Here is a 13987-nt window from a genome sequence, read left to right on the forward strand (position 1 = left end):
AGCCCAGAACTCGGAAGCAGCAGAGAGAATCTAAGGATGAATCACAAAAAGAGCTGGTGTGGTCTTCCCATTATCACAGTGGAGTCTGGGTGCAAAGGCAATTGTATTCACTTCACAATTCTGTTAGAGCAACGACGCACTGGTATCAATTGATAAGTCAAGATCACAAAAAGCATCAACGATATTCAAAGTAGAATTAAGTAGAACAGGGATAATCCCCCTCCATCCCCATTTAAAAAAAGGCAGAAGTCTCTGCAAATCCTCAAAATATAAGTGGGGCATATTTAGAAAATCAAGCTGTAAATGAAATCCCTGACAGATTAGTGTAGAAAAAAAACACATTTAGCAGGGCCTGTAAGGAACATATCAAGTTAATCATTCTAAAACATCATGCCCAAACAAGTAAGTGCATCAAGTGATCAGGTAGCGAAGAAGGCATTATTGACAGAATTACCCAAACTTTGTTTTGGGATTATTATAACAACTCACCAATATTACACATCAGAGAATTGCATACTTTTCCCCCCATAAGGCATGGATTCTATTGAGAATTGCTAAAACAAACAGATACAATTTCAGAATGGATACAGAGAAGAACGGATTTAAGAATGAAAAAAGATATTATGTGGGGCAACACAGAACAATCCCCAAGTAGCAAGAATTTTTTCCTAAAGTTCTTATCTGTTAAGCTATAGCATCTTGTTAGGGTCCACCATCCACGTTTTAGCATATCACACAAACACAAAGTTTATTTCATGAAACTTTTTTTTTTTTAATTAAAAAGTACAACATATGGTATATAATTCAAAACCGGTGAGGACTGAATACATACAAAAAGGCCTGGGAGTTTGTATATACACTAATCATTCGGCTTAAATTTCAGCTTACAGATGTCGAGAACCAAAAAGCTACATATGAACACTACACTTTGATAGCAAAACACTCCCATGATAGATCTCAAAAGAGCACCCTGCCTTTTTATGCAGTGTTGCATGGGTTTAATCATGTTTATGCATTTATGGTATGTTTTTTTTCTCCATACAGCTGAAAGGGATGCGCAATGTACAACATGGAAGACAGAAAAAAAATGCATAATCCAATAAGTGAAATACTTGAACGTCCTTAGTTAAGTGGACTCTTTGAAGAGAGTGTTGTATTCAAATTTATTATGAATGTTCTCTTTTTTTATTCGTTTGACCATTTGGTTTGCTTTTAAAAAAGACGAATGGGTTGATTCTAATAAAATTAGTTTTACATCAATCGCTCTTGTGGGCTTGCATAGAGAGAACTCTTAAAAACCCCTGTTTGCCATCTCTCAGACTGGAAACTTCAAAGTGGTATCCAAGTCTCAGCATGTGATCGCACAAGAAGTATCTGTATGAAGGCAGAAGGCATCCCACAGTAAATGTAGTGGACAAAATGTCTAAATAATAAAAACAGTAACATACGAAGAACAACGAAGAATGACAGAGAAAACTTGATGCAATATAACATAAATATAGTATTGGTAGCTCTGATTTACCGAGGAGGAAGTTTGAGGGGGCCATGGGGTCTTCACGGCTGCTTACGCCACAAGGACACCATGCCTGCTCTGGAAGTGGTATTAAACATCTCAGCAAGAAAGACATTTCAGGAAAATCCTAAGGCATCATAAGCATGGTATGATGGGGGGCTACTCTACAAGATTTTCAGATAGCGGGTGTATCTGTAAGTCTGCAAAATCTGGCCAATTTAAGGACATGTTTAACAAACATTCTGTACATTAGAGGGTCAACAGCTAATCCACTTAAGAATCCAGCCTATGCCTCGCCTCACTTCTCAGTTGGGTGCCTCTGTGTGAAGACAGAGTGGGGGGAGTGACTAAGAGAATCCTGCAGGGGGCCAATTCAACACATATTATCTAACAGACTTAGCCTCTTAAGTCTGGTATTTGAAGCCTTTAGGAAATATTTTTCAAAATGGGAGAGGCAATGCCCACCAGTACAACCACGTAGCAGAAAACCAAAATTAATGTTAGGCTCTCTTCTCACCACCTACATAGAACAAAAAGGTGACCTTACTCCAGCCCATTCTATAAGCTACAAATATAAACAAAGAAAAGTGATTTTATTTTCAGACACAAGTGCAAAAATAAAACTCCACAGACAAAACGATGTAACAGCAACTCCTACATGGTCACATTATTACTATAACTTAAAAGTAATTTAAAACATTCCTGAACACAGGCTTTCCCAAAAGGCACAGATTCCTCCTTTTTAAAATTTCTTTCTGTTAATTAATTTTCTGGCATGTTATATTGGGTCCGCAGCAGTTATTTCTTTTTGGACTGCGGTTGGGTTCTTGTAAACTATTTGTGATTAAAAGGCCAAGGTGTACAACTAAATCTGGATCAGAGGCACTTTAACAAGAGAAAAATACTTTTCAGGATTGAACATTGTGAAGTCTACAGTTTGAAATTAAAATTTTACTTTGGTAAATAGGAAGGTAACCATTTGCCTCAATCCATTCAGCTGTGAAGCTGTTGACTGAAGGAGGTAGAAAAACTGTTAACTGATTTAACAAAAATGGAGATTGTCCTTTTCTTTGTTGTCAGTATGCAATGCTCTAAGAGAGGGCAGTTCATTTTTTCCACCTCAAGTGGAAAACAGGAAGGCACAATGAGGTGGGGAAGGAGAGAATAAGAATGTCAACTCATTTCCCTTGCGCTAGTCCTTCGTTTTTCTTGTTGAGAAGCTTTTTCAGATCAGCGGACATGAAGTATGGCCGTTCTGCAGATCCGTCATTTCGTTCCAGGTCTTCCACTGTAGACAGGCCCCCACAATTGTTTTTAAAAGAAATAAAAATAAAAAAAGAAATTGAAAACTCAAAATAAAAGAAATTGAAAACTCAAAATTAAATTAAATAAATACAAAACTGAAGCAAGACAACACAGTTTTTCACAGGGGAAAGGCACTGGCATTCTGGGTAGGAAAATAGCATGCATATTAATTTAAGCACAGGGGACCACAGTGAGACACTTGCATTGGAGTGAATAAACAATGATAATGAAATGCAAGACACATTTTAACAAGATTATCAACAGGCGCGAAGTGTGTTAAAACATACAGAGCTGCTTGCAGAACAGGACGAGGTTGTAGAGGGTGTATCTGGCCCTCTCCACTTCAGACAGAGCGAGGTAGGGTTATCAGCAGCATAATAGGGTGTTTTTTTCTATTGCAAATGGCATCAGGCCAGAGGCTATCCCATCCCAAGCCTCTGTGGCAGAGTTCATTGAAGCTGCTATGGTGACAGCAAGAGTTTTGTGGATTAGCTTTGGGGCTGCAATTTTTGCATAAGGAAAATGCTACTTACCCAGTATGCATCTGTTTTGGCATATAGAGCTGTAGAGTCATATGCTTTTGCATAGGTCGCTATCTAGTGTTGGGTCCTAATGTTTGCGCTTTGTTTTCTTCGAAGAAGTCTTTCCAGTCACATGGTAGGTGACTCCTCCTTTCGGTGATAGTGTGCACAGGCATCAACTCCATTTGTTAAGATTGTTTTCCCGCAGAGGGCGATAATGAGTTAGTAAGAGCAGTAAGAAGGAGATGCCCATGAATGCATGTATCTAAATAAGATGTTACAGCAACAGGTATAGGTACACAGGGAGGCGGGCGGGCGCATGGGACTCTACAGCTCTATATGCCAAGAACAGATGCATACTGGGCAAGTAGCATTTTCCGTTCGAGGAATATGAGCTGCAGATCATATGCTTTTGCATACACTACATAGCAGTTATTTCCCAAAGCGGGGGCTAATCTGTGGCTGTTGCAGTAGTCTGAAATAGTGTACGTAAAACTGCTTGGCCTATTCTAGCTTGCTGTGCTGCCAATACAGCCACAGAATAATGTTTTGTGACTGTGTGAGGTGTAGACCATGTTGCAGCATTGCATATATCATCTATGGGTAAGAATGCCATAGAAGCCTCCAATTTGCATGTAGTGTGTGCTCTAGGGCGAACTGGTAATGTTTGTTTAGCTTTTGCATAGCATATTTGAATGCACTTGACTATCCACCTTGCAGTACCTGATTTTGGTATAGGATTGCCTTTGTGTGGTGGAGCAAAAGTGACAAAAAGCTGATTTGTGTTAAGGAAAGGTTTTGTCCTTTCAATTTAATTAAGAAATGCTCTTTTCACATATAATGTGTGTAGTGCACGTTCTGCTACTGAATCTGGTTGCGGGAAGAACACAGGCAACTCAACAGACTGATTGATATGAAAAGCAGAAATGACTTTAGGAAGGACATTAGGATTGGTGCGAAGAACTACTTTGTTATGATGCATTTGTAAAAAAGGTTCTCCTATAACTGAAGTTCACCCACTCTTCTGAGTGATGTAATAGCTACTAGGAAAGCAGACTTCCATGTGAGAAATTGCAGTTCACATCTGTGCAATGGCTCAAAGGGTGGACTCATTAGTCTGGTGAGAACAATGGTGAGATTCCACACTGGAGCAGGTGAACGTCTCGGAAGAATAACTCTCGAGTCCCTCCATAAACGCTTTAATGACAGGTACTCTAAATAGAGATAGATGTCTATTTTTGAGATATGCGGCCATAGCAGCTAGATGTAAACATATGAACGTGTATGCTAAATTGGAATGTTGTAGATGTAACAAATAGCATATAATGTTTTGGACAGAAGCATCAAGCTGGTTGATGTGGCTGTTATTACAGTAAATCACAAACTGCTTCCACTTTGCGGCATAGCAGGCTCTTGTGGTAGGACGTCTAGCTTCCTTGATAATATACATACAGTCTAGCGGTAGATTCGGATAGCGAAACTATAGGACTTCAGGTGCCAGATCGCCAGATTGAGTTGACTGGGGTCTGGGTGTCTTAGGTCTCCATGGCTCTGTGTGAGGAGATAGGGTGTAAGACGTAGTTTTTGATGAGGAACTACAGAGAGTTCCAATAGGGTTGTGAACCATGGGTGACGTGCCCATGTGGGAGCAACTAGGATTAGTGTCAGGGACGCTTGTTTGAGTTTCCGAACCACTGATTGAATGAGTGGGAGAGGCGGAAAAGCTTAAGCAAATATCCCTGACCAGTTCATCCATAGTGCATTGCCTTTGGACAATGGGTGTGGATATCTGGACGCGAAGTTTGGGCATTTAGTGTTTAGGTGCGTGGCGAACAAGTCTATGTCTGGGATGCCCCACATTTGAAAGAATGGGAGGAGAACTTGATGTAATTCCCATTCGTGGATTTGCTGTGTCTGACGACTTAGCAGATCTGCCATTGGATTGTTTACTCCTGGGAGGGGTTCTGCTAGTAGATAGATTTTGTGATGAATGGCCCATCTACCAGAGGTCCTATACTAGGTGGGACAGTTGGAGGGAGTGTGTCCACCCCTGTTTTTAAATGTAGTACATGGCTGTCATATTGTCTGTATGAATTAGTACAGTTTTGTGTACTAGCTGAACTTGAAATGCTTTCGAAGCCAGAAAAATTACTAGCAGTTCTAGATGATTTCTATGAAGCAGTTTTTGTTGGGAGCTCCACATGCCTTGAATTGTGTGGGTTTGGAGATGCGCTCCCCAACCTGTCAGTGATGCATCTGCTGTCAGTACTATCTGTGAAACCGGGTCGCTGAAGGGCCACCCTTTCAAAAGGTTTTGTTTGTGTGTACCACCACTGTAGAGAGCGATGAGTGCCGCCGTCTACCAACACTAGATCGGATACCTGACCTTGAGCCTGGTTCCACGGACGTGCTAAGCATTCCTGTAGGGGACGTATCTGAAGTCTTGCATAGGGAACTATGAAGATGCAAGACGCCATCATTCCCAGTTATTGCATGAACACTCAAGCTGGTAAGGAGTGTTGAGGCTGGAACAGACATTAGGTTTTGAATATTTCAGATTCTGGCTGGAGTTGGGTATGCTAGAGCTCTGTGTGTCTATAGTAGCTCCTAGTTAGTCTTGAGACATGGATGGTTGGAGATGGGATTATGTCTGATTTACTGTAAATCCTAGTTGGTGAAGGAGTTGCACAGTCTTCTGTGTGTGGCACAGACAGCTGTTAGACAACTGGCTTATAAAGGGCAGTTCGCATATGTATGGGAAGACGTGAACCTGTTGTCTTCTCAGGTGTGCTGCGACTACTGCAACACATTTTGTGAAAACCGTGGGAGCGGTTGTCACGCCGAAGGGAAGGACTTTGAATCAATGTTGGCCTGCTACCACAAACCTGAGGTATTTGCGGTGCACAGGGTGTATTGGAATATGAAAGTAAGTGTCCTTTAAATCCAGAGTGGATAGAAAGTCAACTTGCTGAAAGAGAGGAAACACTTGTTAGAGTGTTAGCATATGAAAATGGTCAGACTGAATGTATAGATTTAGTTATCTGAGGTCCAATATAGGCCTGAGAGAGCCGTCATTTTGGGGAATTAGGAAGTAGAGGGAGTACACTCCTGTTCCTTGGTATTGTAAAGGGACTGGTTCTATTGCCCCCTTTTGCAACAGAGAAATAACGTCTTGCTGCTGTTTATGTTTCGGCGCAGAGCCCGAAGGCGGAGTGCTTGAAACACTTTCTCGGTGCCGACCTTGGACTGAAGGCAGAAGAGGGACCAGAGTCTTTTTCCTATAAAGGAGATGGTATGGGAACGAAGTCTCTTTACTCACGATCTGTTGTCTCGGTGTCAAGTCTTCGGCACTGGAGTCGGCTTTAGATATGGAGACACGCTCCTCCTCCATTTTGGCTTCCTGTGCTTGCAATTTTTGGTGTTCAGACTCTCCTCTGAGGAGGTCTGACGCAGGGCCACTTTGTTGGTACATTTCGTGACGTCGAGTCCGACGATCACGTAGAGTTTTCTTCGACCGAAACGACTTACACGTGTCAGTCTTTCTCGTCGTGCTCCGGGGATAGGCAAAGGTTGCACACTTTGGGCAAGTCGGGTTGCGAGAACTTAGCGCGACACCCTGGGCATCACTTGAATGGAGTCTGTTCCATCAGCTGCTACCGATCCCGGATCGGGTAGGTCCAACAGCCTTCCACGAATGTTCCGATCAAAGGTTTCCGAGAGCAAACTATACACGGAGAATGGGAAAGGCGATCGATAAACAATACCGTTGAGGGTAGTGGATTGCGCGCCAAAGGGGGTCCGAAGAAATGGTGCCGTACCGGAGTGCAACATTTCACATCCGAACCCGATGTCGGAAAAAAACTAACAAAGGAGTTGATGCCCATGCGCACTATCACCGAAAGGAGGAGTCGCCTACCTCGTGACTAGAAAGACTTCTTCGAAGGAAAATAAAGTGCATACTTCCAGACCCAACACTAGATGGTGATCTATGCAAAAGCATATGATCTACAGCTCATATGCCTCAAACACATGTTTAGAGTGGGCTGTGTAGCTCTTTTGCACAGTAATTCAAGACTCAGTCTGCACTGCAAGAGTTGAGTTGTGCACTATGAACTGTCCAGAGGCCACAGTCTGGCACATTACTGCACATGGTTAGCTAATCAATAGCGTTTTTGGCGTGTCACTGCACAGGTAGTTCATGGGTTTCATACGGACACATTCTGCCAAACTCAAACGCTGCCCTGTGTTATCAAATTTTTCAAGGCACAAAACATTTCTAGAGACAGAGTGAGAAGAGGAAAGGGGGCATGGCACTCACATCAGAGGGTTGCCAGACGTCACACTTTGTTTGGGAACAGGGGGTAACAAAAATTGATATGAACACCTCAGCTTCTCTGAGTCAGGGAACAAACCTATGGCATTCACAATGGCAATTTTACTTATGACTTCTAAAAAAGACAGTGGAGTATGGACGCCTGGTGTTAGATATATCGGTCATGCATTTTACAGAAAGCACATGACTTGCTACGAGGGAGGCTTGGAACAGTCTACTCTGACCAACATGCGGTCAGTAGGGTTGGATTTTATAATGGACTTACTTGGTCAGTTCAACAATTTTTACAAGACCACTATGTCAAAACCACAATCTTCGTGTGTTTGTGTGTGTGTGTGTGTGTGAGAGAGACACACCCGCATTGTGTGCCTTCAGCCAGCCCTACACTTGTGGTCCATCCAATCTCATGCATCAGAACCCTATTACTAGAGAACGCTGTAGACAAATAAATTACACCTGTGACCTACCACTGGATGGGTTACTGCTGCCTTTGTGTGTGTCTGCTCATTCCGGAGGTGGCCAAAATACCCCCTAACCTCTGCATCCTTTGTTATCCAGCAAGCAGAAGAGCTGACAAGGACCCTTGCTCCTGGAGACCATGGACAAGTGAGGCTTATAGGTCTTCGAAGGATGCCCCTCGAGAAGAGGCACAATGGTGCTTGTAGAAATTGACTCCATAGAACCAAAAGGATAGAGAAATTGTGTAAACTGCAACTCAATGGTCTCTAACACCACTTGCAGAGAAAAAAATGTTTGCACTACCTCAAAATCCAACTAAACAATAAAGCAATGACAGAAGGAAGCGCATATTTTGGCAATGTCAAAATAGGTAGATGGGCCACAAGTTCCCACTGCTGTCTTCCAAAGGCTATAACTTCTGAAAACCAACTTCTGCAGGCGACGATCTCTGTCCCAGGTTCACCCACCTCCTTTTCACCTCAATACCTTCTCTTTAGCTCTCCGAGGCCTTTGACGTTTCAGAGTCCTTCTTCAAAAGGATCTCAGTTAGCTCTGGGGACATGAAATAAGGGCGCTCCAAAGATCCGTCGTTTCTCTCCAGGTCGTCACCTGGCAGTTGGGATGGTGTGGGTGCACACAGTGGAGGGGGGAATGAAGTGGAGTCAAGCGCAGAGGCAGGAAGAAACGGATGATCAGGAAATGTTAAGTGGAGGCAAACGTACGAGACGCAGAACAGGTCAACGAAGAGCATCAAGAATGGAAAAGAAAGACAAGGAAAAAGTAAAGTTAGCTGAAGGTACCACCACAGGACAGGTAAGATCAAGCAGACACAGCAGAGAGGCTAGCCAGGAAAACCAAGAGAGACCGCAGACAAGGAAACCAGACCTCCCAAAAATATGCCCCCATCCAACACCAGCTGTCTCATTCATACACCATCTCAGGCTTCGCACACTCCAGCATAGTCTACCACATACCTGTTCTTAGATTTCATAGTTTATCCCACCTATACACCTCACTGATACAGTGGGGCATCCCATAGTTCATCCATCGCTTGCTGCATGCAGACTATGGAAAACTGGCTGGGTTGATGAGTGAGGATTGCTGATGGGGAGCATGGTGATCACCAAACAAAACCAAATAATTTTCTTCTAAATTGACCGAAACATCTTGCTTTTGAATTTTACATAATATTCATCACTGTTTATTCAACATTTTAATAAAATATTCCTAAGACACTACCCATGATTAAGTTTGGGAGTTTACTCAAAGTAATAGGTTATTTCATTTATTGTTCGAGTTACAATACACCAACTGTTCCCTTTCATGCTAATGTTCGAAACCTTTCCTTGTCTAGTTAATACAAATGGTCTTTCTTTCTTAACCTTCAAGATCATTCACTTCCCAGTTATTTTTAATACCAATGATTGAATGTATATTTTAAATGCAAGCATCACTGAACTAAGGCCACAAGGCGCTGTGCACTCTAACTCGACTGGACAGAAAAGTAGATAAATTGGTAAGGATGTAAGAGGTGGCAAGTGAAGATTTGGTAGTTCATCTTTAGCCTGTGCAATAGAAGGCACTACTTCAAGGCCATTGAAAACATAGGAGCCTTTTACAAGTGTTTTTTTTTAATAGAAAAAAAGATTAAAGCATATCAAACAAGGAGGATGGGAGTAATGCAATCTTATTTGCCAGGTGAAAGGAGTAGAGCCATCATGGTCTATCTGAACCAATCAACAGTCTGAATGCCTTGCACCACAAGAAACCACATAAGACACCAATACAGTTCAGAATCATGGTCACATTTCAAAACCATTCCTTACTAGTTTGTGTTGTGGTCGGCCAGCTGGCACTGCTAAAATAAAACCAGAATAGAAACATGGATAAAAAGCACTGCAATAGTTAAGATGGGAGATAAGGGCCTCAGGAATCATGTATCCATCCTTAACCATGGCTCACGCCTGCTCCTTCAGATAAGGATAAGGTTACAATAACTTAAGGAGGTGTCAGAGTCCTGATGGTATTGCAGGTTTTGGCTTCATGATTATTGGTTATTCTCGAAACAAAGACTTGAATCTTGAAGTAAACAACTTGTAATATTCTGAACACAACAGTAGATGCCAAGATTGTGCACAGCATGCACCTACACAACAAGACAAGCTGCATTCAGTATTATCTCACTACACACAGTGATACAAAGGAGATTTGGGAAATGCCAGACTAACCGATCACAACCCCTCGGTATTATTCTCTTTTGAATTGTAACCAACTGTTCTTCATCCGGCCCCCAACCACAACTTAGCAAGATGTCAGGGGTAGGGTGGGGGTAATTGGCAGGACACAGCCTGACTATGCGTATCAGCAGCATAAGAATGGCAACTCAGGCCAAAAGAGGTGGTGAGGAAAACAATATTGAAGCCACCTGAAAGTCACAGAACACAACCTTCAGCAACCACCAAATTAAGACGAAGGCTTCATTGTGTCCAAGGGCATTGAAATAAAGACCGATCAGCATTCATTACATGACTTTAGCTCTTCATGAAGAGAATGCAACAAAATGAAAATTTTAGGGCTGTGTCTCCACCAGGAAAAATATTAATCCCAACAGCTTGTACGGGTGCACTTAAGACCTGGAGGTGGCACACCATAATCCCCTCCAGCACTATAGTTAGGGTTGAGAGATTCGCAAAAGACATCAAAAAATTTGATACCAGAGATGGTTTTGTGACAAAACTGATATTCCGTCTAACGGACTGGCATACTGAACCTACCACAACAGACTCTTTGCATCTGCCGAACAACGCATTCTGCAGCGGCTTTCAGCTTCACAGCACAGTCTTTAAATGTATTGACTGCCCACTGTGAACTAATGGGTTAGAAGGAGGTTTAGCTGTAGGACTATTCTTTTGATTGGAGGTGAATATAGGCAGAGAGTAAAAATCAAAGAAAGGTCCACTCTGTCTGACAGAGTGGTAAACCATGATAAGTGGAAACACCCACATGAAGTGTTAATGCTCAGCATGGGGACAGATAGAGACATTGGAAGAGCTTCTTTGATATGGTCCCAATAAACTCAACGATGGTCAGGTGTCTTAGGACTTCCCTCCTTGGCAGGTTTTGAGTAGAGACACCCCCCTACCAGTGTCATTTAGTTTGAAGGTTGTATAACCCTTTATTTAGTTTAACATTCAGGTTATAAAATAGTATATTTAATTATTGAATGCTATGAACTAATATCTATAACTTGTCTTATAAAGTTACAAAATCTTTCCTGTAATTTGTCTTATTGAAAAATGTGTTACAACTTCTGTATGCCTCACAATAAGACTTAACTATTCACCAATATTACTTTTGAATGTACAGTTAAAAATTACTAGCCATTATTTGTCAGGTTCAACAGAATACATTATTCTCCTTTTTCGTCTAAATTTAATGTTCTAAAAGGCTCCCCAATTGTGTGTTCAATTTTAAGCCGATAAAGTGTGCTCCAGTCATTGCGGCATCACCCAAACGTACTCTAACAAGAACAGTATGCTGTTGTGCCACCTCGTTTACCGTGGGCTGGTGGGAATGGATGGGAACTGTTACCCAGACTAATTTTCCTGGGGGCATGAGTACTTACAGAAGCACAAAAAGAGTGTGTCCACACACATTCCATAAACGCTGAAGAATCCATGAGCAATGAGGTAGGAGCCGAGAATCACCGTCTGTGAAAGAACAAAAGATAGTGCTGAGAAGCTAAATCGCACTCTAGAATACCCAACAAAAAACACAATGTAACCAAGAAGTCACGTCTCAAAATGTATCCTCTTCCCACGCACAGCATACAGTTTAAGCAAATCCCAACTGAAATGTGGCCACATGGCCAGCCAGCACAAGGTCAAAACCCAAGTCCCCAAAATGAAGGCCAGTGGACCTTGCTGGCTGCCCTGCTTGTTAAACGGAAGGGTTGTCAGCAAAGGGTGAAGTGGTGCGCCACTCAGTCTTCTTGGCCAACCAGCAATAATGGCCTAGGCAATGGGTGTTCTCATTTGTCTCTTCATGCACACAAAATGTTTAGCAACGAGAGTGGTTCAGAGACATTATTGGAGGATTATTTGAGCTTGGATTATCACTTTAGTAGTAAATCTTCTGATTATGTTTAGGAGGTACAGACAGTAACGGCAGCCTGATTGTATAGTCCCAAAATAGCTTATTCTGATTTCCTGTGTTTGCAGGCAGCCCTGTGAGTAGGAAGCCTGTTCTGGATTAGGCATTGACCCTGGATAGCAAGCGGCCATGCAGGGACCCAACAAGAGACAATCAAAAGGAGTATGCTACTTACCAGTATGCATCTGTTCTTGGCATAGAGGGCTGCAGAGTGGTACATTTATGAATAGATCACTATCTGGTGTTGGGCTCGGATGATTGCACTTGTTTTTCTCTTGGAGAAGTCTTTTGTTGTCACGAGACTGGTGACTCCTCCTCTGGGTGCTAGTGCGCATGGGCATCGGCTCCATTCTTAGATTGTTTTGCCATAGTAGGGTTAGATGGAGTAGTATGATAGAATACAGATAGAAATGCCCATGTAAGTGTATCTAAATAAGATAGTGTTGGAACAGACACAGGTTTCCGGGGAGGCTGGGAAATCATGTACCACTCTGCAGCCCTCTATGCCAAGAACAGATGCATACTGGTAAGTAGCATATTCCGTTCGAGGCATATGGGCTGCAGATGGTACATTTATGAATAGACTATACAGCAGTTATCTCCCTAGCGGTGGTCACCAGTGTCTGTTGCAACAGTCTGAAATAAAGTTTTTAGTACAGCTTGTCCCACTCTAGCCTGTTGTGTTGCCTGCACATCGACACAGTAGTGTTTTGTGAAGGTATGCGGTGTAACCCAGGTAGCTGCCTTGCATATGTCATCTAGAGGAATGCTTCCTAAGAATGCCATATATGCTCCTAGTTTACGTGTAGAGTGAGCTCTAGGAGGAACAGTTAATGTCCTTTTTGCTTTTAAGTAACATATTTGTATACATTTTACAATCCACCTGGCAATGCCTGCTTTAGAGATAGGATTGCCCTTATGTGTAGGAGAAAAAGCTACAAATAGTTGTTTTGTCTTTCTGAAAGTTTGTGTTCTTTTTTTGTAGTACAATATCGCCCTTTTGACATCTAATGTATGTAGGGCCCTTTCTGCTACGTCTGTGGTTTTGGAAAGAAGACTGGTAGTTCCACTGGCTGATTGATGTGGAATGCTGAAATTACTTTAGGCAAGAATTTTGGGTTTGTTCTAAGAACCACTTTATTTTGGTGTAACTGCAGGATTGTTTCTTGTATTGTGAATGCTTGCAATTCACTTACTCTTCTGAGTGAAGTAATAGCTATAAGAAAAGCCACCTTCCATGTGAGGAATTGTATTTAACACTTATGCATAGGTTCGAAAGGTGGTCCCATTAGTCTGGTAAGTACTATGTTGAGATTCCAGACTGGGGAAGGAGGTAGTCTTGGTGGAATGACTCTTTTGAGGCCTTCCATGAAAGCTTTTATTGCTGGCACTTTAAACAGGGAAAGCTGTTGCCTGTTTTGCAGGTACGCTGCTATAGCTGCAAGATGTACTCTAATAGAGGTGTAAGCAAGGTTACATTGCTGCAAGTGTAGTAAATAGCAAATAATCTCTTTAGTGGATGCGTCCAGAGGGTTGATGTTGTTACTGTTACAGTATACAGCAAACCTTTTCCACTTTTCTGCATAGCATGTTCTGGTGGTAGGACGTCTTGCTTGCTTAATGATTTCCATACAGTTTGGAGGTAAATCGAAGTATCCAAATTCTATGACCTCAGGAGCCAGATCGCTAGGTTCAATTGTTTGG

General features: G+C 42.2%; 1 protein-coding gene across 4 annotated transcripts in view; it reads right to left on the minus strand.

Moving 5' to 3' along the window:
- Positions 1-2085: 2085 nt before the first annotated feature.
- SLC44A2 (solute carrier family 44 member 2 (CTL2 blood group)) overlaps positions 2086-13987 on the minus strand; it is a 376289-nt gene continuing 364387 nt past the window's right edge. For 2 of the 4 annotated variants that reach the window (XM_086961742.1, XM_086961734.1), the window contains exons 21-22: positions 11757-11841; positions 2086-2801 (exon numbers count right to left, since the gene is read on the minus strand). In XM_086961742.1, the coding sequence (XP_086817868.1) occupies positions 2692-2801; positions 11757-11841 (195 nt within the window). In that variant the 3' untranslated portion in view covers positions 2086-2691. Of the gene's footprint in view, positions 2802-8537; positions 8741-11756; positions 11842-13987 lie in introns of those variants that run through there. The other 2 variants (XM_086961726.1, XM_086961751.1) reach the window with 1 other exon arrangement.

Source organism: Lissotriton vulgaris, chromosome 1_1 (assembly GCF_964263255.1).
Source record: "Lissotriton vulgaris chromosome 1_1, aLisVul1.2, whole genome shotgun sequence".
Classification (NCBI taxonomy): domain Eukaryota; kingdom Metazoa; phylum Chordata; class Amphibia; order Caudata; family Salamandridae; genus Lissotriton; species Lissotriton vulgaris.